We start from the raw sequence: 27,392 nt of genomic DNA, 5'->3' as shown, positions 1-27,392 counted from the left end.
GTGACATATCGTCGATTACTAACCAAGATACCTTGGTACGAAATGTCGTCGCAAATATGTTGTGGTTGTTTGAATATTTGACCAGTAGTACCTAGTACGATGTGTTGGTAAATGAGTGTTTCACAGAAACAAAAGTGACATCGAATACGCCCCAAGAAAGTGCGATCTTCTCAGTAAACACACACGATTTATAGAACATTATTATCAGTTCCATACGATGGTTTACTGATGATACTGTTCCCTACAGGAAAGTACGGTAACAAAATTCAGAAAGACTTTGGCAAAATTCTCATTTGGTGCAACGAATGAAAGCTCTATTTAATGGCCGTAAGTTAGAGATACTATCGGGTTCTTTCTCTTTGTTACAGAAATTACCGTATTATGAGGTTAGTGTTGCACATCTTGAGCGTGTCACGCTGTTAAGTATCGAGAGATAGCTCTAAGAAGCTATATGACATCGGACGATCACGTAAATTCAGTTATAGGGAAGTTGACTGGAGAACTTAGATTTGTTGGAAGGGTTCTGGAAAAAAATGAGTGTCACAGGCTATTCTTTTTATTATAATACAGGTTAATTTTCTGAACATTTGGAAGATTATATTCCAGAGTGAAACTACATCCTTAAAAATAATCGATTGTTTACTTTTTGCCAAACTCTTCTTGTATTCATTGCTTGATATGACGATAAACGTTAATTTTGTGAAAGTAATTAAAATTATTATTTTATATATTGTTGGGACTACTGTTAAAACAACGCAAGAATAAGTTGTCGTCTGGAGATCACGGATAAATTAGCAGCAGCAGATCATGCACTGGGGTCAGGGAACCACCAAATTAATCTCTGTGCCACTGACACTTTCTCAGGATATAATAACCACCGTGCCAGGATGCACAGAGGCCATAGAAATTCAAAAGCACAAAAACAACTCTGACAGAGAAGAAGACTTGAAATTACACAATTTATGGGCCCAAGTGGTAAATAAAACAAACACAGCGAACTCTTCTACATTAATTGATCAACTGAAGACATAAAGTCTGTGAATGAGTCGGCGACCGTGTTATGACGCTTTGTTTGTTAGAGTCCGTCTCGATTGCATAACGTGGCCAATTCAACATTACCGGTTTCGGCCCCTGCCATCTTGAGATCTGTTCCAAATAGAAAGCAGTGGAGCAATAACGTAAGTTGAATGAGCAGAAACAATTTCTACAAAAGGCATAGTGATACACAAGAAAAATAAAACTTAAAAAATATTAATATAATTAACAGCCATGCATACCAGCCATGCATACCATAAAAATAGTCTGATTTAAGTATGAAATACAGAGTATTTTTGCAGTGGTGGTTGATTATTAATTTCGTATGACATGTTTGGCCGGGAGACACCCAGTAGGGTTGACTCGTTTAATTGCAAAGCGTTTTCCATTCTTCGCGCGCAGTGACACCTTTTTTTCGCGAACTGTGAAAGCTGTGTGTTAAGTGTATCTGCAGGGTGTCGGTGACCGGAATGGTTGTTTGTAGGATAGCGTCAAGTTTGTATTGTACGATGAAGAGAGAAGGGAGTGGATGAAACCCGGTGCCAGCAGATAGCACTAAGGGGACCGCCGGACCTAACGTCCACAGCCGACGGACGATCACAATCAACAGTGTAGCATGCCCTTACTTTTTGAGACGCTAAAAAGAAGTTTGGAATTTAATGCAGGATATTGACGCAAAGTCTGGTGATGAGACAATTTATACGACCACCTCCCCTCCCTTTGCCGGCCCGACACTGGCAGAAACAATTCTTATCAAGTATTCATAACGATAGACATCAAACGAGCTCACTGCTAGGATCGTAACAGATACGTTTAGCTGATACGAAAGTGCAAGAGAAATTTTCGGGGAGCGTAAATGGGAATTCGTGTAAGAAATACGACGCTGTTCTCGCGAAACCCTGTTAGGTAATAGAAAATCTCTATGCGAAGAAGACTGTTCTACGATTATGCTGGCACGACCGCGTATTGAGCGCTGGAATCATAAAACGATTAATGCACGTACTGTGACTTTGGACTATTTTCATGTTCACCTTTTTTTTGTGCTGTATAAGAAGAGGACTCTACAAAGCACAATACAGTCATTCTCAGGTCTTCCAAAGTGACACCAGGGGAGTGTGCGGCTACTGTTGGACATTTTAGGCCCTGTGACACACCAAACGCCACGTTGTCTTGCTGGAAGTTTTCATCCATTCTGCTGAAGACAGCCAACATGTACAGGTGTGTTTAAACCTAGGAGTGACTTGAGAACCAAAAGCACATTGTACGTGGTTATAGTGTTCCAGCTCGTGTCTGCTGCTTGCTGCTCTTACTCTTGCAGTAGCGATTTTAGGCGTTTATTCCAAGTGTCATTGATAAGAACCGTACTCCTTCCACCAAGGCTGTCGCAGACTATAAGGAAGTTGTTGTTTTTAACCTGTTTCCGTGCCGTAGTATGACATCGAATCTTATGCTTGACAGTAGCACATAAGCCGAAATTGCAATAGCACAATAAAAGCAGTTGCGCCCAAAAGCTGAAAATGAGATCGTTTAAAGAATTTATAGACACTGTGGATTTTCGCTACGAGAAGTAGATCATTAACTCCTAAACTTACGATTTAAGTTCCAACGGCTCAGACCCAAAATTTGGACGCGATCGGCCGGCCTTCGAGCCATTCCAGGTTTCGGCAAATCGGTCCGACCTTGTAACAATCGCGCACGACTTACGGAATGTAAGTACATGTGTTTTTTCTGAAATATTTGTTAAGCGACAGCATTTATTACCAATCAGTAGAATATAATATAAATCAATAGCTTTTGTCTCCAATTCCTGAATACGCTCACAATTCACATAATTAGCACTCTTACAAAGATCAACAACACAAATCCTCAAGTGTGTGATATCGTTCCAAACATACGGGCACATGTAATGGAAGTTTAAATCTCTTGAAGTCCCACATTGTTTCACTACTACCTTTAATTTTTTTATTTTATTTATTTTTTATTTTTTTACGTGCGAGCTTCTCCCGACTGACGTACCACGGACCAGACCTGTGCAGTTCACATTTCGCCCGAACGCCGTACCGTGCGCAGGACCGTGAAGTACCACGGGCTAGGTTCGTAGTAATTACATTTGGCCCGGATACCGGACCACGAGTCTCACAACTGGTAAGGGGTTAAATTTCCCGTGAGTAGCAGAGCGTGCGTCAAAATCCTCCACCTTATATCTTGCTGAATTTCTGAAAACTTCAGTTAACACAATGTATGTGTACACCTACATCTATACTCCGCAATTCACCTTACAGTGTGTGGCGGAGTGTACGTTATGTACCGCTGTCGCTTTCCGCTTTTCTTTGTCCAGTTCTAAATGTTTCGTGGGAGCAACGATTGCTGGTACACCTTCATGGCCTTCTCGCGAGATATACACTGGAGAAATCATTATATTGGTTGACTTTTTTTAGGAGCGCTCGCTGTCGGAACTTTAATAATAAATCACACCGTGATGGAGAACGCCTCTTTTGCGGCGTCTGCGACATGATTTTACTGAGTATCTCCGTCACGCCACAGAGCTTAGAAAATGAATCTGTAACGAACATGCTGCTCTTCTTTGGATCGTCCCTATTTCTCCATTAATCCTCCACCATGTATGGGTCCTCTGTAGGTTTTCCTGTGTTTGGCTACAGGTTTCTAGCTTTGCGTATCCTCTGTATGCAACAGCCTCGTGGAACTTCCGACGTCATCCACTTTGTCGTTTATATATATTGCGAAATGTAATGGTCCAATAACACTCCCCTGAGGTACGTCCGAAGTTACTTTTACGACTGAAGATTTCTCTCCGATAATCATGACATAATGTCCTATGTTTGCTATAATCTCGTGAGTCCAGTTATGTAGCTGGTCTGAAATTCTGTACGCTCGAATTTTCTTCATTAGGCGACAGTGTGGAACTTCTGTTCTCCTCAATCCGGCAGATAGAACGTTACTTTCAAGTCTGATTAATTTGCTCTTTGTTTAATCTGTTATGGCATCATAGGAGATGCGACGCCGAACACGCTAAAATGGCAGTAATCAGCCATTCACCATGCGTGCTGGGGTATTAAACGGCCCCTTGGTTGTCTGTATAACGAGAGCCTGTTAAGTATTGCCAGGACGATACGCAGTTGGCCGTCAGCAGCAAGACAATGACCGCAAGGCGACGGCCGTGGAACACCTCGCCATTCCCAGCCGGCCTTGTATTCCCTTCTCAGCGCTTCTGTCACACTGCCCAGAGCTCTGTCTCCTTACAGAAGTGGCAGAAGTTTCACTAAAGCAGTCGTTACGACTGTTATAAACATCCTCACGAAGCTTTTCATACATTTTCACACAAACTCAGCAAAAAGAACAGTGGTTGGGATATTTGCCTCGTGCTCGGAATGGGCGAGATCCAAATTTCTAGCCGACCATCCAGTTGAAAATTCTAATGAATCTATTTTGCTAAATCCCCAAATACTGCCTTCAAAACGGCCAGGGCGTTTTATATCTCTTACATCCTTCCTACCCTGACCCAGTATCCAATCTTTAATATCTTCCACGTCAATGAGCCCATTAACTTTAATATTTCTCCACTTACGTACAGTGACGGAAAAAAGTCGTAGCACAAAAAAAGTAGAGTAATGAAATTTCGGGAATACATTTTCCTAGGTAACAAAGTGATTAACACTGCTGGGTCACAGGTTAATTTACGTGCGAGCTGAAGAGTGAAATGCTGATACATTAATAACAGGTGTAACCGTCAGAATGTTGAATGCAAGCAGGCAAACGTACATTCATTGTGTTGTGCAGGTACCGAATGTCAGCTTGTGGGCTGGAGTTCCATGTCTGTTGCGCTTGGAAGGCGAATAAAAGGACGCTTAATGGTGGTTGTGGATGACGCTGGCATTGATGTCCCGAATGTGACTGATTGGAGACAGATCTGGTGATCGATCACGCCAGGGTAACATGTCGGCACTCTGTAGAGAATGTTGGTTACAACAGTGGTATGTGGGCGAGCGTTATATTGTTGCAAAACATCCCTTAGAATGCCAGTACAAGTGGTCGAATCACGAGACTGACTTACAAATCTGCAGTCAGGGTGCGTGAGATAACCACAAGTGAGCTCCTGCTATCATACGAAATCGCACCACAGACCATACTCCAGGTGTAGGTCCAGTACGCCTAACACCAAGAGAGATTGGATGCACGCCCACAACTGTCCTGCTTCTAACCAACACGTGGCCACCACTGACAACAAAGCAGAACCAGCTTTTGTCAGAAAACACAGCAAACCTCCATTATGCCCTCCAATGAGCTCTTGCTTGACGCCACTGAGGTCGCAAATGGCGGTGGTTTGGGGTCAGAGGAATGCACGCTAAGGGCATCTGGCTTGGATCTGTGCTTGAAGTAATCGATTTTTAACAGTTCTTGGTGTCACTCTGATGCCAACTGCTGGTCAGATTGGTGCTGTAAGATGATTGCTACGTTCATTCGCGTAATTTAGCAGATCAGTTAAGATACGATAGGTGTTCGAGTTACGTCAAACCAGCCCTGTGAAGAGGACTGTCATCATCTTGAAAGACGGGAGTTTTCATATCATAAAGATGTCGCCTGGTCACAGAGAATGCTGAAAAAAATCGCTGTTGTTGTCTACGGTAACCTGAGTGAATCGGTTCTAGGAATGGCACGGAAAACACCCCCAAAATATCGCAAAACCACCTGCAACATGAACCACATCCTACACACGCTGCTTCATTCCGCCGTCGTTGCACTCGACGTCTTGCCTCATCTGAAAAAAAGGCAAAATCTAGACTCGTCAGACTACGCTACAGGCATCCAATCACCTATTGTCTAGCTTCTGAATTGTTTCGCCCAACAGAAGACGTGAAGCTTTGTATGCCGCTGTGAGACATGGCGTTCAGGGAGGTACCCGACCCCAAATATCCAACGCATGCAATTTCCGTTCGAAGGCTGCTTGAGAAGGACGTGCAATCACAGGAAGCAGAAATGTATGTCGAGTTTTAAACCGGTTGTCATTGACAAAGCGTGACACTTGCATCCGTTTCTGTCGATTACGACTTTTCACATTACATTGCTGCGAGTGGCACAACTCCTTATAGACTATTTCACTAACGGTGTTGTCATGGGCACGACGTCCAAACTCGATTGCTCCTTTCTACCATTCTGTTATGTCTCCACGTCATCTTACTACACTGACTCCGTTGAACCGCCAGGCACTTATACACCACTTCACCGCCATGACTTGACGTTAGTTTTGGATGATCACATGACCGTCCGCTACCAATTCTATTCCACCTATTGCTCTCCAAAGTGACCAGTGTGTTCTATTAAGTGGATAACTAGTATGTTGTTCGCTCAGTTTATCGATATATCGAAAATGTTGCGACGGAATGTGACATCAGTGTTGCCTTCATTAAACGAATTTATGAGGGGCGATGAAAAACTTACAGTTTGAGGGCGTTACTGCATCCTAAATGCATCGTAGTGTTACTTCCGTTGGGGTGTATAACAAATACCGACATGTAGGCAACGGATTAGTGTAACTGTTGTGACCAGACGAAACTAAAGTTGTCCTACCATAACTGTGGGTTCCTCTGTGAGAAGGCTCGTCCAACTAGAAGACGTGAAATATTAGCTCACTTTATTACATAAATGAATAAAAGATTTACTTAAGTTTCACACAGTTCTTTGCCACAGGATTGCTCGATGATTTTAACTGTCACTGTCTATGAAAGCATCTTTGGCGCACTCAATAACACCAGTCCCTGTATGTCCATCTTTTCAGTGATGATTGCGGGACCCTGCTGTTCGATACAGGATGTCAAATCAAACATCTTTTAGTCGTATAGTTTCTAAACATTTCTTTTGCTACCAGTTTCGGTGATTTACTACGCCACCTTCAGGCTCCTGACTGACGTGTAGGAAGATTCCACCTCGGTTATGGTCAAAACAGAAGCCAACATTCGAATACTCGTATCTGTAGTTTTGTGCTTGCTATATCGATCACTTCAACCAACATCTGCCGGCTGTCGGCGTAGTAAATCGCCGAAACTGGTAGCAAAGTAAAATAAGTTTGGAAACTATTGGGCTCAATGATGTCTGATTTGACTTCCCAATTAACAACTGTTCTCTTGCAATACAAAATGCAACATTTACGAAAGCACATTTCATCATAAACTTTAATTGTCACTGTCCTACACGATGATGTCGATTGATGTAGCTGAGGTCACTCTCGCACGCTGACGTCAGCGCGAGGACGCTGCTGTACTGACAGGGAGGGCGCCTTGTGGAATATCTCTCATTGGTTCCTACGGATCGCAGCAAGTCCTCGCTAATGTCTGTGGTTACCGACTTTTGTGTGGCGCCGCTATCTCTTAAAGATACCACAGTCGCATTTTCTGCGTGCGGCAAATGCGGGAACGTGAGCTATGGCGACGTTATTACCAATTAGGACCAAAGTCCTGTTATTTTTTTCTTCGCTGCCGAAGACAGATGCCGTTAGACATAGAGCGAAGAATGGAGACTGTGTATGGCGCAGCACGTCCACCGTTGTGGAGCCGTGCACCGAGTGATGGTGGTGCTGCGCGACTCCACGTTAACGTACGACTCACATGGCAGAGACTCGACCACCCTGCCCCCTTATAATGCTGAAAAAGCGCCGCGGATGTGCAGGAGGACACCGTGTTTTATCAAACTGGTATTTTGACCTGGTGCGCCGGTAGGATGATTCTCTCAGTGCTCGCGGTGATTTTGTCTGATTGGGATATCGATTCCGGACTGTACGACCTTCGAACAAAAACTTCTTGATAGCTCCTTATAATAAAAGAGATCTCCGTTACAGCTGCGAACGTGGCGAAGTGGCAATACCATTGTGGGATTTTAATGGAAATCAACCGCGTTTGAATGATTATTCTCTCCTGCTGACTCTGAATAACTCCAGATGAATAAGCCGAGCGTTGTGACTCTGTGATTACGATAGCGTTTTCGCATCCGGGAGGAGCAGTGTTCAAATCTGTTTATCCATACCCCAATTTTCCATTGTTTCCCTACAACTACATCTACATCCGTACTCCGCAAGCCACCTGACTGAAGAGCTGATGTACCTCCCCTTGTGCCTCTCTTGTTACCAGATCTAGATATCCAACAAGAACATATCAAAATGGAAAGAATATTCGTGACAGTAACGTAGAGGAATTGCTGGTACAAAGCACATCTCGTCCAGGAATTTGACTGGGGAAGCGTCTGTTCGTGTGCAAACGTTCTCGGTAGCATTGTTTCTTGTAACATACTTTCGTTAAGCTAAGACTCCGTTTTAAGTGGGCCCTGGTGGAATAGCTGACACGAGCTGCGTCATCTTCATAGTATATCACTACGGAGCCCATCGGTAAACGCTCCCGCTCTTGTGGCACCAAATGGGAGGCAAATGTAGGTCGAATGTGCTACGCCTGCTAGCCTCTTTCATTCGTTGCGGCTGGTCCTCCATATCCAGCTCCGACAGCGAATATTCAAACACTTAGAACTGAGAAGCGCGGACCCATTTCGCCAGTACCAGAAGGCTGTCGACTTCCTTTCCACCGAAATAAAAGTACCAAATCTGGGATGACTAAACGTTCATCACATGCGGACGCCAAAAACCAAGAAACAACGAGAAATCAGTTCAACCGTGGTTACGAATTAACATGTCGTCGACGTCTAGGTTATTAGAGACTGTGCCCTTAGTAAGTCGTAGAATGAGGAGGGTGAGAGCGGGGTGGTCATTGCATGTTCAAGAAGTCATTCCGACATTCACTATAAGTGAATTATGAAGACCACAGAGCTCTTAAATCAGCATCGCTAGACTTGAATTTAAACCGGACTGTTCCCACTGCGAGTGTGGTACATTAAAACACTGTACTATTTCCCTCCGGAGGAAGGAGGAAGAGGATACAAAGGAGAAAGTCTGCCAGTGTGGTGTGCCATCTTGACTATAAAGGGTAGTGAAAAGTGATACAAATTCTGGTGAGACTGTTCCTTGGGGTACACAGGTCTGTGTGCGTCGAAAAGCAAGCAATAGACAACTGAAAAGAAAACATCTTGATCCAACTATTTGTTTCATAAAACCTGAGTATAGCATAGAATAACTATGAAGGGAAAGTAATTATTTGAGAAGCTTACCCATAAAAATATCGCTTGAATTCTTGAGACCGGCGATGTTTCAATTTTTTGTTGGTGCTAAAAATGTAAAAAAAGTGAAAGAAATTGCATTTATATTCATGTGTAAATGAAATACACGTTATTCAGACCAATGTGATGTTGTGCTGAGCGATAACAATCATGTAACACAAAAGTGATGCTGAATGTACCTCAGGACGTTGTTACAGAAGCAGCGGAGATACTTATGTTTATTAACTTTGTGTTATCTAATACAATCAATTCAAGACCTCTTTCAAGTGAGATTTCATGGCTAGCTCTGGAGTTAATATTTTTTTATAATCCAGTTATTAACTAATATCTACACATCTAAGTTGCGCTCATCACCGTCTGAAGATAACGCTATATTCCCTTACCTTATGCATCTGTTCATTCCTCCTGAATTATTACTGTGAATCCTCCTGGTTGTTCCTGAAAGGTATCCACATAGTTCAGTATGTCTTTTATCTCAGTCTAGATGACGAACGTTGATTTCAATTCAAAAGATCAGATATTGCCTCAAACGTTAAATTTTAGCTATAGCGACATCAATATAACTATTAAAATCAAAGATAAACAAGTAGAGAACCGACAAAGGATCAATAAAGAAAGGTAAATTACCAATCGTGATTAAAATAAATGATTACGTTTCTCGGCATTTCAGCTACCTGGCTGAAAAGGAGTTGCTTTTTCGCAGGGACGTATCTTTTGATTCCATGCCACGACCCGCAGAGGCTGTGATTACATCCTGTAAGCTTTTTACACAATGCTGCAGTGTCAAGATCAGATATTGTGTACTATTCTTCAAGCATAATAATTGTGTATTGTCTTGTAAGTTGTCTGTGGTATAATGCGATTTCATATCCTTCCCTCTTGATCAACCAATTTTGATAAACATTGGTGTAAAATACAAAAATCTAGTAACAAACTCCGTTCGATTCGAAGATTTTAATGGAACAAAATGGTTCAAATGGCTCTGAGCACTATGGGACTTAACATCTGAGGTCATCAGTCTCCTATAACTTAGAACTACTTAAACCTAACTAACCCTAAGGACATCATACACATCCATGCCCGAGGCAGGATTCGAACCTGCGACCGTAGCGGCAGCGCGGTTCCAGACTGAAGCGCCCAGAACCGCTCGGCCACACCGGCCGGCTTTAATGGAACAATTATATTTTCAAATAATAAAGGAAGGAAGATTAATTTGTAATTTTCCGTTGACGAGTAGTTCATTATGCACACGACAAAAGCTCAGATAACTAGTTGGTGATCTGAACTCAGGTCATCCCAAATACAAGTCCAGTATCTTAACCGCAGCGCCATTACTTACAATGAGATAGTTACAGAACTCTTACTGAGAACGTTTCCGAAAATTGTTCGAATTTATAGTGATCTCTTCAAACGAGGTAAATGCACTGCGCGACAAGTGCTAAGGAACAACAAACGCTTGCTAAGGAACAACTGCCAATTGCTGCAGATCAACCGACAAATGCTACGGAACACTCGAAGAATAATAGTAAAAGATATGTAGAAGGCGAGAGGTGTTAACTGCAGCGAAGCCTGTGCGATCGCTTTGTACGCATTCGACAGTCCATGCAGTACGGTGTTTGACGAAGGTGGTTGTGGAATCGATTACTGCGACATACCGTGTGGTACGGCAGCATGTCTGAAAGACAGCATTTAAATGTTTACGATCGTGCGCGAGCAGTTGGACGACTCGAAACCGGTCAAGTGTCACTACTGTGTCCACACTAATAAGTCTGTCGAAAAGTGCCATCTCGTGATCAGAAAGGCCGCCGAAGGCGGAAATGCTAGGCGAAAACGTGCAGGTGGTCGTAGGCGGATCACCACACCGCAAGAGCATCGTGGGAAAAAAAAAACTTACTCCTAGGCAGATCGCCGCAGGCCTTATATCCGCTACCGGTACACATGTCTCTACCAGAACCATTTCGCGGCGATTGAATCAGGCTGATTTGCATGCTCGAAAGCCTGTTAACGCATCCCACTTCAACTGCGCCATCCTCGAGAAAGAGTTCGTTGGTGTAGGAAGCATGCTGGCTGGAGTCAGCAACAGTGGTCCAAAGAGATGTTCTCCGAAGAGTCCTGCTTCACTGTGGCAAGTGATTATGGCCATTAGTTCGTTTGGAGAGAGAGCGCGGAACACCTTACACACCACAGAATGTTCATGAAGGAGATCGGTATGGGCTATGCATCATGGCGTGGGCAGGCATTATGAACAATGGCCGAACACGGCTTCGTATCTTTGCGCGAGTACCGTTACAACACTGCGAGGTTACTGTGGATCATGTCTGTCTATTTAGGTCGAGACTTTCTGTACCCGCCACTGAGGTGTCGGACACACTACAGAGTGAACATATTGAATCTATGGAATGACCTAACTACTCCCCGGACCTAAACCCGTGTCTTCGCAGACACGCTTCTCAATAAACACCCACTTCCTAACCGTGAAAGATGTGAAAACCGTCTTGAGAGAGGAGAGGGACAATATCCCCCCAAGGGCTCCTCAACAGTTTGGTAGCCAGTTTGAGTAACACGTGCAAAATGTGCATTAGTGCCGTAGGAGGGCATATTACTTACTGAGAGTCCGACATCGACGTTTATGATCGGAGTCTCACCTGTATCGAGCATGACCGTTATTTATATCTGTTATCCTACTTTCCCATGTCGTGAAATCTGTACAATTTTTCAATACAAATATACCATTCCACCTCTATTACTCCTGTCTAACAATATCTCTGTTCCTTAGCAATTGTCATGCATTGAAATAGTGGTCCAACATATCCTCCCAGTGCATTCTGTTCGTTAGTCGTGTATTGCTTCAGAGAAATAGTCTCTCACAGATTCGCTCGACTAACAAACTGCGTGATATTGCGAAACTCTCCGACAGATTAAAAGTGCGTGCCCGGCCGCCAAGCAGTTTTAATCTGTCAGAAAGTTTCATTACTGGGCATACTCCGCTACGGAGCGACATATTAATTCTGGGACCAAACCCTAGACTGGATGTCGACACGAGCGATTTCGGTTCGTCTATGAGTACAATAAATAGTTCTCTGGTATGGTGGTCGTTTCGTGTTTTCAAGTGATGTTACCAAGTCCCGACGTCTGTGTTTCTGATGAAGCGTGATAGTGATCACTACGAGAGGATCGATCTATGAAAAACTTCGAGTGTTCTCGAATGGTGTTCAGATAGAAAAGATGTAATCCACAAAGCGGTGAATATTACGTGAAATATATTACTGTACAGACTTGGCACAACTAAGAGGAATTCCACCCCACTGTACGTAGGAGTCCGGAGCCGTGCGACTGCTACGGTCGCAGGTTCGAATCCTGCCTCGGGCATGGATGTGTGTGATGTCCTTAGGTTAGTTAGGTTTAAGTAGTTCTAAGTTCTAGGGGACTGATGACCACAGATGTTAAGTCCCATAGTGCTCAGAGCCATTTTTTTTTTTGTACGTAGGAACTGTTACACGTGTCGTCCCACGCAAACACCATTTCACAATAAGAGCAGCGCATTGTCGGAAAACGTAGTACACGGTCCGGGTTTCCGCGGAGACAGTTCTGCTACTGTGTGGATATCAGGTGCATCAAAGTACGCGGGTGAAATGGCGCGACAACTGGAATCGTTCTCCAAAGTTGAAGTACGTGGGACAGAACGATTTTTAAGGGAAAAACTTGTAAATTGCACACATAGACTCACCGTTAAATTCTGGCGGTATATGGACAAAACATTTAAGTTAGTATATAAGTTCGTAGCGTTTTTCCATTAAATTTAATAAACACAACACAGACACGTGACAGAGACGTTAGTTATCAATAATATATTATTCTTCACTTTTTACAACAGCATGCCAACGCTGGGGGAACTTTTCGATTCCATGACTGTAGAAATAACGTGGTTGCGAGGCGAAGAACTTCTAGAGCTATGTTTTGAGTGCATTTTCATCCGGAAAGGAAGTTCATTGAAGATTGTTCGGCAGAGTGCGGAAAAGGCGAAAAATCTGAGGGCACAAGACCAGGTGAATAAGGTGGGTGCGGAATGACTTCCCAACCCATCTCCTGTACAGCGTTTTTGTCAGTCTATCGTGGAGTAGCATCACCTCACGCGGTCTTCCTGGTCGTTGCTCTTGAGCTGCGTCTGCAAGGCGCCTCACATGCTCACAGTAAATATCAGCAGTGGTGGTTGCACTCGGGGAATCAATTCATAGCACACCACACACACCGTCGCTGTTCCACCAGATGCATAACATTATCTTTTTTTTTCATTTTTCGACGGGCGCAGGTCATTCTACGGGCAGTCGATGCTTTGTTTGGACTCATTTCTTACGTTAGCGCAGACATTATTTCTCGTCACCAGTAACGATACAGGCTAGGAATGGCCGGTGTTGTTCAAGCAAGCAGAGATGCACATATGGCCACCCGCTGATTTTTGTCATTTTGCCTTAGAGCATTCGATACCCATACACCCAGTTTTCGAAGTTTCCCAACTGCATGCAAACATCGCACTGTCGGAATGATCACAGTTCATCACATTTGCCAGTTCTTGCGTCACTGGTGTGGATCATTGTGAATTAATGCGTTTAAACGGTCTCCATCAAAACTAGAAAGTATTCCTGAACGTGGAGAGTGATTAATGTCAAAACTATCGTCCGGCCATTTTGAATTTGGTTTTCCGTGATCTTCCTAAGTCGCTTCAGGCAAATGCCGAGATGGTTCATTTGAAAGGACACGGCCGATTTCCTTCGCGATCCTTCCCTAATCCGAGCTTGTACTTGTCTCTAATGACCTCGTTGTCGACCACGTTAAACACTAATCTCCTCCTGCTCGAATTGCTCCGTGATCAAGGAACAGACTTCTATCGTCTAGGAATTGTACGATTGACAGAACGTTCTGACCGGTGTTTGCAGAGACTATTGCAAAATGGTGTCATGTATCTGCCGCACTTTAAAATGTAGTGCAGTATTCAGCACAAGTTACTTGGCCTGCCGTAGTAATATGTAATCCGTTCGTCTCCTCGACTGGGTTCGCACTGTCACGTACAGAGGCGCGTGTTCTGCCGTCGGCCGCTTACGCGGGTGGATCTTCGAGCCTCTAACGAAGCAGTCCCGAGAACACCGCCCACCCCGCACCCCAATTTACGAAGCATTCACTGCAGCAGCAGACAACCAGATATAGCTGCCTAAGGCAAATCGGCAACGCTCGTCAATACCGTTCTCCAGCTATCAGAAAGTGAAAACAGTTCTGCGCGAATTGCTGAAATCGTCAAGAGCTTTTTAGTTGATTGTCAGTGCACTGAATGGGAGTGGTAGTTTGGACTCCGGTGATACGCGACGGGAGGTCTGCTAACGCAGCTAGCCAATTTACATAGCATTCACTGCAGTAGCACAGTAGATTTTCTCATTTAGAAACGTAAATGAAGAAGTTCTTACGAACTGTATCGATAACAACCAGCTCTGCCGCCGACGGAAATAGTTGACTTCTATCGATAAAATGTCCTCGGTTTTCTTTCTACAACTAATTTGAATTAACTTCAAACTTTCGGCAATCCGGCTCATTATTCACAAGCGAGAAACTAATTGTAAAATAAATAGACTATCTCGTTTCGTCTTTGATGCCCAAGTAATAAATGCCATCACGACGTTGTCATGCTGTGAAGAAGATGGACTGAATCAAAAGCGATATAACGCGATCACACGTGACTTCCGACGATAAATCAAATGTCGACTTCTTTACCTCATAATGAAGTCGATTATTGGGCAAAAAGAAGAAAACATATAGTTCGATAGTCAGTTACCTGCATTTGAAAAAGGTGACGACAGTATGTCTAGAAACCTCGACAGTTTACTAAATTTCACACAGCAAGTAACACAAAAACTTTTTAGCCAAGAATTCCACCATGGCAAATTTTGCAGCTACCTGACTTCTCTGGTTGAAATCGTCACTGATAACGTTTTTCAACTAAAAATGAAGTGCCTTTGGTGCAATGTTATATATATTTTCTCGTTGCACAAAAGAGAAATACATCTTTACCAGTAAGGAAGGAATGCACAGAAACATATGTATTTTCAAAACAGTGACACAAGCACGCCAATAGCATGTCCTGAAACTGTCTACAGGTGAAATAAGAGTTTCTATACGCCACAATAATTAGTGAAGCTAGTTAGGATGTACACTGACGAAAAAGAATCCGCAACACCAAGAAAGAGCTGTGCGACATAAACGAAAGTTGGTAGCGGTGTTTGTACAGGTTGGTGGAAATAAAAGTGGCCCGGAGAACAGAGTTCCAGGGTGCAAAGAAACACAGCAAAGGAAAGGAAATACAGCCGATGCTGAAAGTGACCACCATTCATCTCTTGGCACTTTTGGGTCAATGTCAGCAAGTTGATCAAAGCGGAACGAAGCTGGGCTGCTGGGATTGCTGCATTCTCGTTTGAAATGTTCTGTTGCAGTTGTCGAAGACTATGAGGGTTCTTTATGATTAGCCTTAGACTTGAGGACTCCCCACACAAAATAATCGCACACTGAGATATCAGGTGACCTGGATGCCCAGATAGGACCGCGACCCGACTGCTAACAACACCACTCACACAGACAGCCCGCATTACCGTCTGAACCGGTGTGGATCACGTGGCGGGAGTACATGTGGTGTGCGCCTTACAGCGTGTGGTTATATGCATAAATACACGTTCAATCGCATCCACTCGCCCGGGCCACTTCTATTTGCCCTACCATGTGCGCCTAAAAGATGATGCCAGGCACATAAGAGTGGCGCAAGTAGCGCCACTATAAGGATACAAATTAGGCTTGCCTTAAGTACATGCTGCCTCAATCGTGAGCGATGATTATCTTTGAGATTGGATGTAGTGAGTTGACGTTAGTCAAGAGTGCGCGGTGCCGAGAGGTTCTCGGCGCTTCAGTCCGGAACCGCGCGACTGCTGCGGTCGCAGGTTCGAATCCTGCCTCGGGCATGGATGTGTGTCATGTCCTTAGTTTAGTTAGGTTTAAGTAGCTCTAAGTTCTAGGGGACTGATGACCTCAGATGTCAAGTCCCATAGTGCTCAGAGCCATTTAGTCAAGAATGCCTTTGAGGCAACAAAGGCGCCCTTATCAACGCCTCACTGAGTTTAGAGCTCATGTAATAAGGCTACGAGCAGCTGGATGTTCCTTCTGCGATACTGCAGAAAGACTTGGTAGGAATGTAGCCACTGTACACGATTGCTGGCAGTGGTGGTCACAAGAATGTACAGTCGCAAGAAGACCGGGCTCCGGACAGTCACATGGCACTACCGAGAGGGAAGAGCACCGTGTTCGGCGCACGGCTCTGGTGCACCTTACTGCATCTGCAGCAGCAGTCGACACCACAGTGACTCAAAGAGCTGTTACAAATCGGTTACTTCAAGCACAACTCCATGCCAGACGCCCTGTAACGTGCATTCTACTGGCCCCAAAACACCGCCGTTTTCGACTTCAGTGGTATCAAGAGAGAGCTCAGTGGAGAGCAGGGTGGAGATCTGTTGTCTTTTCTGATGAAAGCTGGTTCTGCCTCGGTGCCGGTGTTGGATTAGAAGGAATCCAGATGAGGGCCTGCAACAAATTTGTCTGCGTGCTGGACAAAATGGGTCTACACCTGGGGTTGTGGTCTCGTCGTATGACAGCAGGAGCATTCTCGTGGATATCCCACCTACACTGACTGCAAAGCTGTACGTCAGTCTGTTGATTCGATCTGTTGTGCTGCTATTCGTGAACAGCATTCCAGGGGGTGTTTTCCAACAGGGTAACGCTCGCCCACATACCGCTGATGTAACCCAACATGCTCTACAGAGTGTCGAAATGTTGCCTCGGACGCCAACGCCATCAATAACCGTCCCTGTATTGACCGACCAAGTGCAACAGGCATGTAACTCCAGCCCAGAAACTGACGTCCGCCACCTGTGAAACACAATGCACGCAAGTTTGTATGCTTGCATTCAGCATTCTGGCGGCTACATCGGTTATTAATGTACCAGCAGTACACATTTACAATGACGCCACACTTACATTAACCTGTGATCTTGCAATGTTAATCACTTAAATATGTTACCTACACAAATACATTCCCGAAATTTCATTGCTCTACATTGACTGTTTTTTGATGTGTTTTTTTCGTCAGTGTATTTCTATGATATCGGCTACTAGGCAGTTTTAATAGAAATCTAATGTTGTTGGTGCCAAATGAAAATTCATTATTAGAGTGAGAATAATCCATACAATCGCAGCTGGCGACATATTCGTAGATGGGGTGGGAAAAACAACAAGTGTTTCGAAGCAGGGATATTTGCAAATTAACTGAGTTTTCGTTATTTCTGCACAATTTTACTTGTCTTGAAAATGGAAATTTGGATCAGGTTCCAATAGCTTCAGTTTGAAAATGTATTTAAATTGTAACTGGTTTTTGTTAATACGTCTGCTTTATTTGATTTAACTTGCGGATTATTAGTGTGTAGCAAAGTAGTAATGTAACAGAGAGACGACTGAAAACAGTACTGAAAAGATTTTCTCGACTGCAACGATTCTGAATTTCAATACAATATTTGTTCCTAGATACGTAACCATATTGTACCTTGAAACATGCTTCACTTCGGAAAAATCTCAATTTTTCATAGTAATTTTTGTAATTTCAAACAAGACTACAGCACATAAAAAGCGAATGCCATCATTTAAAAACAGGATTGGAAATATATAATAAACTCCTGTTACAGATCTGGGTAAAGGCGCAAGTCTAAAAAAGTATTCCAAGGTAGAACACTCATCCCGTAATTCGGTGCGTCATGACGTCTGACTTAAAGTGAGGAGCAAACGTGTTTAGTGATCAGATGAATCCAGCACAAAATTATGCTCATGATAAACAGCGCGAGTTCATTGTCGATCGTTCTGCGAGGCACCGCTCGTGAGAAACTTGTCCGGGGCTGGGAAACCTCCAGCACAGTGTGCAATACGATATGTAGTGGCAATATAGCGAATAAAAACCAGGTCGAAAACCAGAAAACGTAGCCCCAGTGAAAGAAAGCCTCGAACAAACTCCGTCGAAATCTTAACGACAATCTGTGCAAGTGGCAATTGAGAACTCGTCGTGTCCAAACGCCATCGAAAAATATAAAATGCATGTTTGACGATCAAATATCGACAGGTTTCAGCCACAGACTATCAACGTGGATTAAGATTAAAACAGTTTAAGCCACAACATCACATCTGTCATTACTCAAATAATGGTCACGTCTAATGTGTAGAGCATGTCTTGAATTCTAGTATACAACACAGGACTTTTAGAAGCAAATAGACTAATAACAAGCGTAAACAGAGCAGTACTCTGACATAAAATATTTTAACCGTAATCCGTGGAAATGGTCTGTGACTAAAACCGAGGAACATTTGCGTCTAAAATAAAAGTACCTGATGGTCAAACATGCATTTTATGCATTACTTGACGGCTGTTGATAGTCACCTTCCAACAATTTTTAATACCATCAAAAAAGGCCTGCATCTGTATCATTACAAATGTATTGTTGTGAATGAGTTAATAGCGTCCAGACGAACTATCGCTTGTTGAGTTCTGCTGCTCGTTTGTGAGTGAAGTGGAATCAGAACTTTTGGATCCTCAGTTCTTTCCTTCTTTCATATGAGGTTTAGTTGAGCCTGTCACTGTCTATACACTGACAGAATATGCTCCATTATGCACCAGAAAATCCCCGTATGTACTTTGCATAACCTTAAAAATGGTGTTTGGTGCGCAGTATTTGGTATCTGCATCATAGTAAGATTCTTCAGCAAACAGTTAGTGCTAACTGGTATATCCAGCAACTGTTGACTCCATATGAGGATCACGTCACATAAGATGAACGACTGTATGGATATTTTCAGTAAAACGGGGAAACAGTACACACTGCGTTGTCAGCTTTGTCACGGTTTCACAGATGTGAGGAGAGGACAATCGGATGATCATTAACAAGGATAAATCCCGCATCCGTCTTACTATAAATATTTTCCGAGCCACTTTTATTTTCTCCATCTGTGCCAGTAACTAAGTATTTAATATACATAGGGTGGAGAAAAATATGGAAACAATAGAAAGCTTAACACACTACCATGCCTAATAAGGCGTATCAAACCAGTTGGCATTCAAACGAGCTTCCAATCATTTCGGAATGTATGGTTTTCAAGAGAATCTACTTTCTGCAAAATATTGACGAATTCAGGTAATGGTGATGGAGGGGGATAGCAATCATGCAAACTGCTCTCCAATGTAGACTACGAAAGCTCAGTAGTATTGAAATATGGTAGCTGCGCTGGCCTGATATGTTGTGACAATTCATCATCGTGCACTTCTAAGAGACGATCAAAAATTTTCCTTTCGAAGGCCCTTGCCTACATGTCGGTGCTTATATACCCGCACCAGAATCGCACTGCGTTACATATACGCTGCAGCACCGTCCTCAAACGGAAACTTTTGGAATGCCTGTTATAAAACCAGTCCTGGACGTTGCGAGCTGTGTGTACGGGGAACCTGTCGTATTGGAACACAGCATCACCATTGAGAAGCAAACTTGTATCACGGGATGGACCTGATCAGCTATAACGTAATTGGCGGTTATGCTGTCCTGCTCACTAACCACAGAGCACATAGAGCCCACCAACGATACGGCTGAGGAAACCATCACCGAACCCACCGACATATTTAACTCTTGGGATGTAAACTCGAAGCCAGCCTGTGTGACCGAGCGATTCTAGGCGCTTCAGTCTGGAACCGCGCGACTGCTACGATCGGAGGTTCGAATCCTGCCTCGGGCACGGATGTGTGTGATGTCCTTAGCTTAGTTAGGTTTAAGTAGTTATAAGTTCTAGGGGACTGATGACCTCAGATGTTAAGTCCCATAGTGTTCAGAGCCATTTTTGTAAACTCCACCAGAGGTGGGAATCTATGTGAAACAAGACTTATCCAACCAAATTACTGTCTTCCATCGCTCCATAGTCCGCGTTTTATGACTTGGGCGCCACGTTTCCGCGCGACCCGCATTGGCATCACTGATGAGTGGCCTTAGAATTGCAGCTCGCCATGCAGTTCCCTGTTTATGGAGCTCCCTCCGTATTGTTCTGATGCTGACAGGGTTTACGTGTGATAAATTCAGTTCTGCAGCAGTTTTGCGGGTGTCGTCTTCTCATATTTCGTCACAATCCTCTTCGATGACCGTCTCTCATGATCACGAGAAACTTCCGTCCTCGTTACGAATGAGTGGACGATGTTTTTCCGCTTTCCCTGAGTGCAGCACGAATCTTCGATACGGTGTCTCCTAAAACACTAAATACTTCGTCTCCCTCTGTTACTTACCTCCTATGTAAAGCACTCACAACTACAGAGTACACTCTTCTGGCCACGACTGACACTTGCAACGTTTTGAGGAAATTGCACACGTACCATTCGTGGTCAAATACAACATCCTAACCTGCAGGCTTGCCTAACATCTCCGTTTGTGTTGGAGCATGCATTTCTCGCTGTGTTTTCATATTGTTGTCCAACCCCCGAAGGTGTGGCACACGAGAAATGAGCGGCTCTTTTCTCTGTTTCAGCACGTGACGTACCACATGATAAAACAGTCCATCTTCATCCTGTGGGCCGTGGTGCTGGTGCTGGTGTGCCTACCGCTCACCGGGTTTGGAATCTACTTTGAGGACGGCAAGTGTGTGCGCCTGAGAAAGGCCAAGGCACCAGAGGACGTGGCCTACGCATACCTCTACTTTACTTTCGGTGAGTGCTTCTCTTCATTTCGTCACTTTTCTACTTCTCGTTGCACTGCTCTGTATCCGCAGTAGACATTTTAATGACATAGACAAAAGCAATTTGTTCAACACTGAAGTCTTCTCATTTTGACGAACCTAAGCATCTCCGAATCCTTACAGACTAAGTCAAAAAAATTAGACAAAAAAAGCGTCACACAACGGAGGAATTATCCGAATGGGACGGAAATCGGTAAATGTGAAGTACACATAAATAAACGATTACAATTTCAGAAAAATTGGCTGAGTTATTGAAGAGAAAGAGCTTCACAAGCTGAGCACGTCAATAACGTGCTGGTCCACCTCTGGCTCTTACGTAATCATTTGTTCGGCTCGTCACTGAATGACAGAGTTGTTCGATGTCCTCCTGAGAGAAATTGTGTAAGTCTGTCCAATTAACGCGTTGGATCGTCAAAATCCCGAGCTAGTTGGAGGGCCCTGCCCATAATGCTCCAAACGTTCTCAACTGGGGAGAGATCCGGCGATCTTGTCGGCCACGGTAGGGTTTCGAAAAGCACAAAGACAAGCAGTGGAAACTCTTGTCGTACTTTTTTTAAGGCTACCGCGGGTGTCCTGCTGTGATATGAAATGGCACCCCAGACTATCACCCCTGGTTGTCGGGACGTATCGCGAACGGCAGTCGGGTTTGTATCCTACCAGTGTTTGGAGCCTGTCCAGAGACGTCATCGGGCTGTAACTCATTGACAGGAGTAGAATTGTGTTCGGTGACGAGCCCGCTTTGAACTGAGCCCTGATGACCAGCGAAGACGTGTCTGGTGGCGCCCTGGACAGCAGTGGGACACCAAACTGACTGTAGCCCGCTATACGAACCGACAATGATGGTATGGGGTGCCATTTCTTTCCATAGCAGGACCTCTTTGGTTGTCGCCCATGGCAAGCTGACGGCACAATGCGACATCGACGACATCCTCTGACTCGTTTTGTTGCCCTTCATGGCCAGCCAAAGTGGGCTTCAATTTCAGGAATATAATAGCCGCCTGACCGCAAGGAGAGTTTCTACTGTTTGTCTTCCCCCTTCCCAAACCGTACCTTGGCCAGCAAGGTCGCCGGATCTCTCCTCAATGGAGAACTTTTGCTGCATTAAGGGCACGGTCCTCCAAACATCTGGGGATTTTGATTATTTAACGCGCAAATTGGAGAAAATTTGGCCCGATATCGCTTAGTACATCCAGCAACTCTATCAAGTAATATCAAGCAGAATAAATGGTTACATAAGGGCCAGAGATGGACCAACTGGTTATTGACTTTCTCAGTTTGTGACTGTCTTTCTCTTGAATAAATGTCCATTTTTTCTGAAAGTGTAATAATTTGTTTACCTGCTTATGTACATCGCATCTACTGATTTCCATACCATTCGGATAATTCAGCGTGACAAAAATCGTAAAAAGCGTCTGGCCATTATCATAATTCATATACTTACTCATCATACACATTTTCAGTTGAAGAGTTTCCGAAGGGCGAAGAAACTGTGAATAGACGCACTGAGTCGCATCATTTACCAAAAGTGTTGGAGAGACCTCACGGAGATTATTAATTTATAGTGCTATTTGACATTTGTGCTTGCCAAAAGCATTCTTGTAGACGTTGTCGACTTCCACAGCAAGATTCACTGCCTCCTGATGATGTTGTGTGCATGTGACGCGGTAAGGAAAGATACCAGCGGAAAATTCTCGAAGCACAAAAAAGGCTTATATATTCCTGTTTATTAAAAGACTCTGATTGAAAAGTGGGGTCCCACCTGCGTCATAGTACTTTCCTCAGAACCTTTAAAAATCTTCCCAAAAGTTGGGCATCCGAACATATACGCGCATTTCATACTGAGTGAGAAGGAAACAGTGTGAGTGGGGAAGAGACGGAAAAGTACTAAATACTGTAAGATAGTAGACAGTGGTTGTGGAATAAAATGAGCGAAAGTTTACGAGTAGGGTAACATTTAAAGCTCTGTAGCGGCATCTAAGGAATACATCGGAAAAATGACAGCCATTTGCTGAGCATAGCCGTCTTGTAATCCGCAGCTCCAAAAATTGTTTTTTGGTCTTTCTCAGGAACCGCCCATGAACTAAATGCTGCCTCCATAAGCCCCTCGACGCCCACTTCAGAACACATTTTATTAAAATTATTATTTTATGGCCAACATTGGACCACTTTAGTCAATATTATGGATTAGGTTCTTCTGTTTTCTGTTGGCCCAATACTTTTCATTCTTTCAGATCGTGCCCTTCTCTCCTCATCCGAAATCACCCTTCCCATTTTTTTTTAATTGATAGTGAGACATTTATTCTGAAGTATCTAGAGCGCGTATGTCTTGCCTTTCAGATCCTCCATCGTAATCTGTAATTTCATCATCATTGATCTCTGCGATTCATCAGATGCCGTTGTTACTATTCCATAACTTCTCATTTATTCTCTTCCTAATTCTGTTTTCTGTTGTCCATATGAAATGTCCGGGGAAAGACATCGTTTCTTATTCATTGTACTTGTCACTGGTTCAATTTCTTTATAAATTGTTTAATTTGAAGCTATTCTCCAAACTCCGTCTTTTTGTTATTTTGTATTTGTAAGTGTTCTGATTATTCTTCTTTCTATTTCAATTAATCATCTAGCTATTTAAAATATAGTTTCGCTAGCATATATTATTTTCTGTTGCGTGACTGTTTTGTAGTTTCTCAGTTTTGTGGCTATTGAGAGACATTGTTTGTTACATATGTTCTTGGTAACATGATGTGTTTTAATCTGTTTGTTTATTCTACTCGTCCATGATGGTTTCTCATTCAGATAGCGTGTTATTATTTCTCCCGAGTATTTAAACTTTTCAGAAATTTTTATCTCGTGTTCTCCGATTCCAATTTTGTTTGCCAGTGGCGGTTCCGTTAGCATTATTTCTGTGTTTTCAAAAGATATTTTAAGGCCAACGCTCTGGACTATTTCCAATAAAGAATGTATTTGTTGTTTGGTTTCTTGAATGTTGTTGGAGACAACAGTGAGGTCATCAGCAAATCCTAAAAAGTTCAACTTTATGTCATGTTCTTGTGTTCCAACCTTAATGTTCTTTGGATTGTCATTGTACCATACCCTCATTATGTATTCTGGGACACAATTAAAAAGAAGTGGTGACACGCCGTCTCCCTACCTTAAACCAATTTTTACCAACAATGATTCATAAAGGCCCCTCTGAACTTAATTTTCGAGTTTGCATTCGTTAAGGTAAGTTCTATCAGTTTAATTAATTTTGGGTGGAGTCGGAAAAGTCTCAAAATTTTGAATAGTGAGGGTCAATGGATAGAATCATACACTTTCTTAAAATCTATAAATGTAATTGAGGGAGGCTTGATTCGTTTGCGGGAATAACCCATGATAAATTTTAGTTTAATTATTTGTCCGGCACAGCTTCTCCAAGATCTGAAGCCTCCTTGGTATTCCCCTAGTTCCTTATCCAGTTGTTCTTTGATCCTATTTTATAAAATCTTGGAAGAAACCTTGTAAGTACAGTCCAAGAGCGAGATTCCTTTATAGTTGTCCGGATCTCTTTTGTCTCCTTTCTTATGAAGTAGGTTAATTGTAACTGTGGTCAGCTCTTCTGGGAATTTTCCGGCTGTCCAATTTTTTTGTAAAATAATGTGTAAATATGTCTGCAGAAATGTGAAAGTATGCTAGTAAAACAACTCAAACACTTAGCTTTCACCACATGCTTTGTAGTTTCTCATTTCTTTAAGTACAATTTCTATTTCTTGTACTGTAGATGGGTTTATATCTTTTGGATTGGTTCTTACAGAGGTGCTTGTGTCTATTGTTAAGAGCTTTTCAGATTCACCACAGTTCAAGAGCTTGTTGAATGCTTCTGCCATGATTTCTACGTTTTCTTCGTTATTGTGGGCTATTCTTCCACCTCTGTTTCTCATCAATAGTGTGGGAGCGTTATAATTACGTAATTGTTTATCAAAGGCTTTGAAATAATCTGTGGAATTGGTTCTGTAGTAGTTTCCTTCAATGGAACTCAGTAGACCCTTCTGATATTGCCGCTTTGTTTTTCTGATAGTTTGAAAGAATTTTTTTCTTATGTTTCTGACATTAGTTGCATTTTCTTCTGTTTTGTGAGTTTGAAATTTTATCCAAGCTTGACATCTTTCATCATGAACTACATCGCATTCAGTAGTTGACCATGCATGTTTTTTACGTTGATTTGCTGGGGCCGATTCTTCAGCATGTTGTTTTAAAATTGATACTAGTTCCTCAAGATTATCCGTTTCTGTTATATTACACCATATTTAATGCAAAAACAACAAACTAATTTGCTCCATCTGCCTAATCTGGAGGACGTGTGTGTAGTATTCAGACTGTAAGACAGTAACAGTAAGACGATATTTCTGAGGGGTGTGTCCGCCCACGGTAGCTGTTGAGTGGTCAGCGTAACAGACTGTCAGTCCTAAGAGCCCGGGTGCGATTCCTGGCTGGGTCGGAGATTTTCTCCGCTTAGGGACTCGGTGTTGTGTTGTCGTAATCATCTTCATTTCATCCCCATCGACGCGCAAGTAGCCGAAGTGGCGTCAAATCGAAAGACTTGCACCAGGCGAGCGGTGTACCCGACGGGAGGCTCTCGTCACACGCCATCATCATCTTCATCTGATGGGTGTACAAACGGTCACTAGCCCAAGGGCTGTCTGAAACACTGAAGCCTACCTTTTTGTCGTCAATAGAACCCGAGTATGAGGCCCGGTGTTTTGGAAGTTATTAGGTAGCAGAATAGGGAATCACGACGATACAGGTGATCCATTGATACAAGCGGCTTTGGCAATAGACGGGTTGTTATGCTCCGTCGCTTGGAAACGAGAATTTCGGAAATGTTGATGTTCAACTCGTAACCTACTGTCATGTGCATCTATGGAAAGTGGTTGAAGGACGATGAAACCTCGTGTAGACAGCAAGTAGTTGGATGATCGCCCCACATCACAGAACATAAAGGCTTGGCCTCTCTGTGTGCCATAAGGAGTATAGGTAGCGATCTGTGGTAGATCTGACGAAAGAGCGCAATGCTGGTGTTTGTACAATTTTTTACAAGCTCACTGTTCAGCACGTATTGTTGAACATGGGACTCCGCATCAGAAGACGCAACGTCTTCCCACGATGACCGAACGACATCATCAATTACGCTTGTATTGTGTATGGAGTCATCGAAATTGGACAGTGGACGAGTGGAAACGTGTCACATGGTCGAATGAATGGCGTTTCTTGTTATACCAACACGATGTTAGTGTTCGGATAAGCTGTCATTCAGATAAACGGTTGCTCGAAATATATATCTCACCACGGACAAAGGCGTTTGATGGAGATGATGTTTGGTATGTGGGGCACTCAACTGCTTGGTCATAAGCTCCTGTACAAAGTCCCAATTTGTACGCAGTCCAGTTTTTAAACAAACCAATCTAGCCATTGTCACGAATGATGATGATAATGATAATGATGATGGTGAGGACAACGCAAACACCCAGTCCTCGGGCAGAGAAAATCGCCAACCCGACCGGGAACTGAACCCGGGACCCCATGATTCGGAGGCAGCAAAGCTAGCCACTAGACCACGAACTACGGACACAAAAGCGGTTGGGGGCAGTATTGTGATATGGCCTTCATGGGACCTGTGGTAGCAAACAAAGGTGCCTTAACAGCAGTGGGCTACGTGAACATTATTACGGACCATATGCATCCATTCGTGCTCGACATCTTTTCTGATGGCACTGACATCTTCCAGTGGGCTAACCGTCCATGTTATAAGGCCAAAGTCTTACTACAGTGGTTTGAACTCATGCTGCTCTCTTGACCGTCTTTGAATCCGACGGGTGACATCTGTGACGCTATCGTGCAATAGCTATGTGTACACAGACCACCGGCCCGTGATTTACTGGAATTGCGTGACCTGTGCGTAGATATATGGTGTCACATACCGCTGGAAATCTGCCTAGGATTTGTCGAATACATACCACGCAGAATCGCTGCTGCGTTGTGTTCCGAAGGTGGGCGAGCACGTAGTTAAGCAGATGTGATCATGTTTCGCTCATCTGCGTGTTTCAAGCAGTACTGCTTGTTAACTCTAAGGAAATAATCAATTTACATTTAACTTTTGTTTTCGTTAGCAGGTTCACGTACTTTATAAGAGAGACTGCTGTGATTAATATAAGGTTATTATATATGGTTGATGTGATTTGACATATTTGTTATTATGTGCCCAATAGGACCACGAGAGGTACAATCAATCTACGTCGCTTTTGATGGTTGGCCTTCCTGTGTATCCAAATTTGTTGCATCCTTTCAGAATGAAACCTCTTTCTTTCATCAGA

The 27,392-nt window shown here is 43.4% G+C and overlaps 1 protein-coding gene across 3 annotated transcripts in view; it reads left to right on the top strand.

Annotated features, from left to right (window-relative positions):
- LOC126298573 (prostaglandin E2 receptor EP4 subtype) overlaps positions 1 to 27,392 on the top strand; it is a 566,300-nt gene that overhangs the window by 352,040 nt on the left and 186,868 nt on the right. For all 3 annotated transcript variants that reach the window (XM_049989942.1, XM_049989944.1, XM_049989943.1), the window contains exon 3: positions 20,836 to 21,013. In XM_049989942.1, coding sequence (XP_049845899.1) covers positions 20,836 to 21,013 — 178 coding nt within the window. The remainder of the gene's footprint in view (positions 1 to 20,835; positions 21,014 to 27,392) is intronic.

Source organism: Schistocerca gregaria, chromosome X, assembly GCF_023897955.1.
Source record: "Schistocerca gregaria isolate iqSchGreg1 chromosome X, iqSchGreg1.2, whole genome shotgun sequence".
Lineage (NCBI taxonomy): Eukaryota > Metazoa > Arthropoda > Insecta > Orthoptera > Acrididae > Schistocerca > Schistocerca gregaria.
The sequence above is the reverse complement of the archived record's forward strand: the minus strand, read 5'-3'. Positions and strand labels throughout refer to the sequence as shown.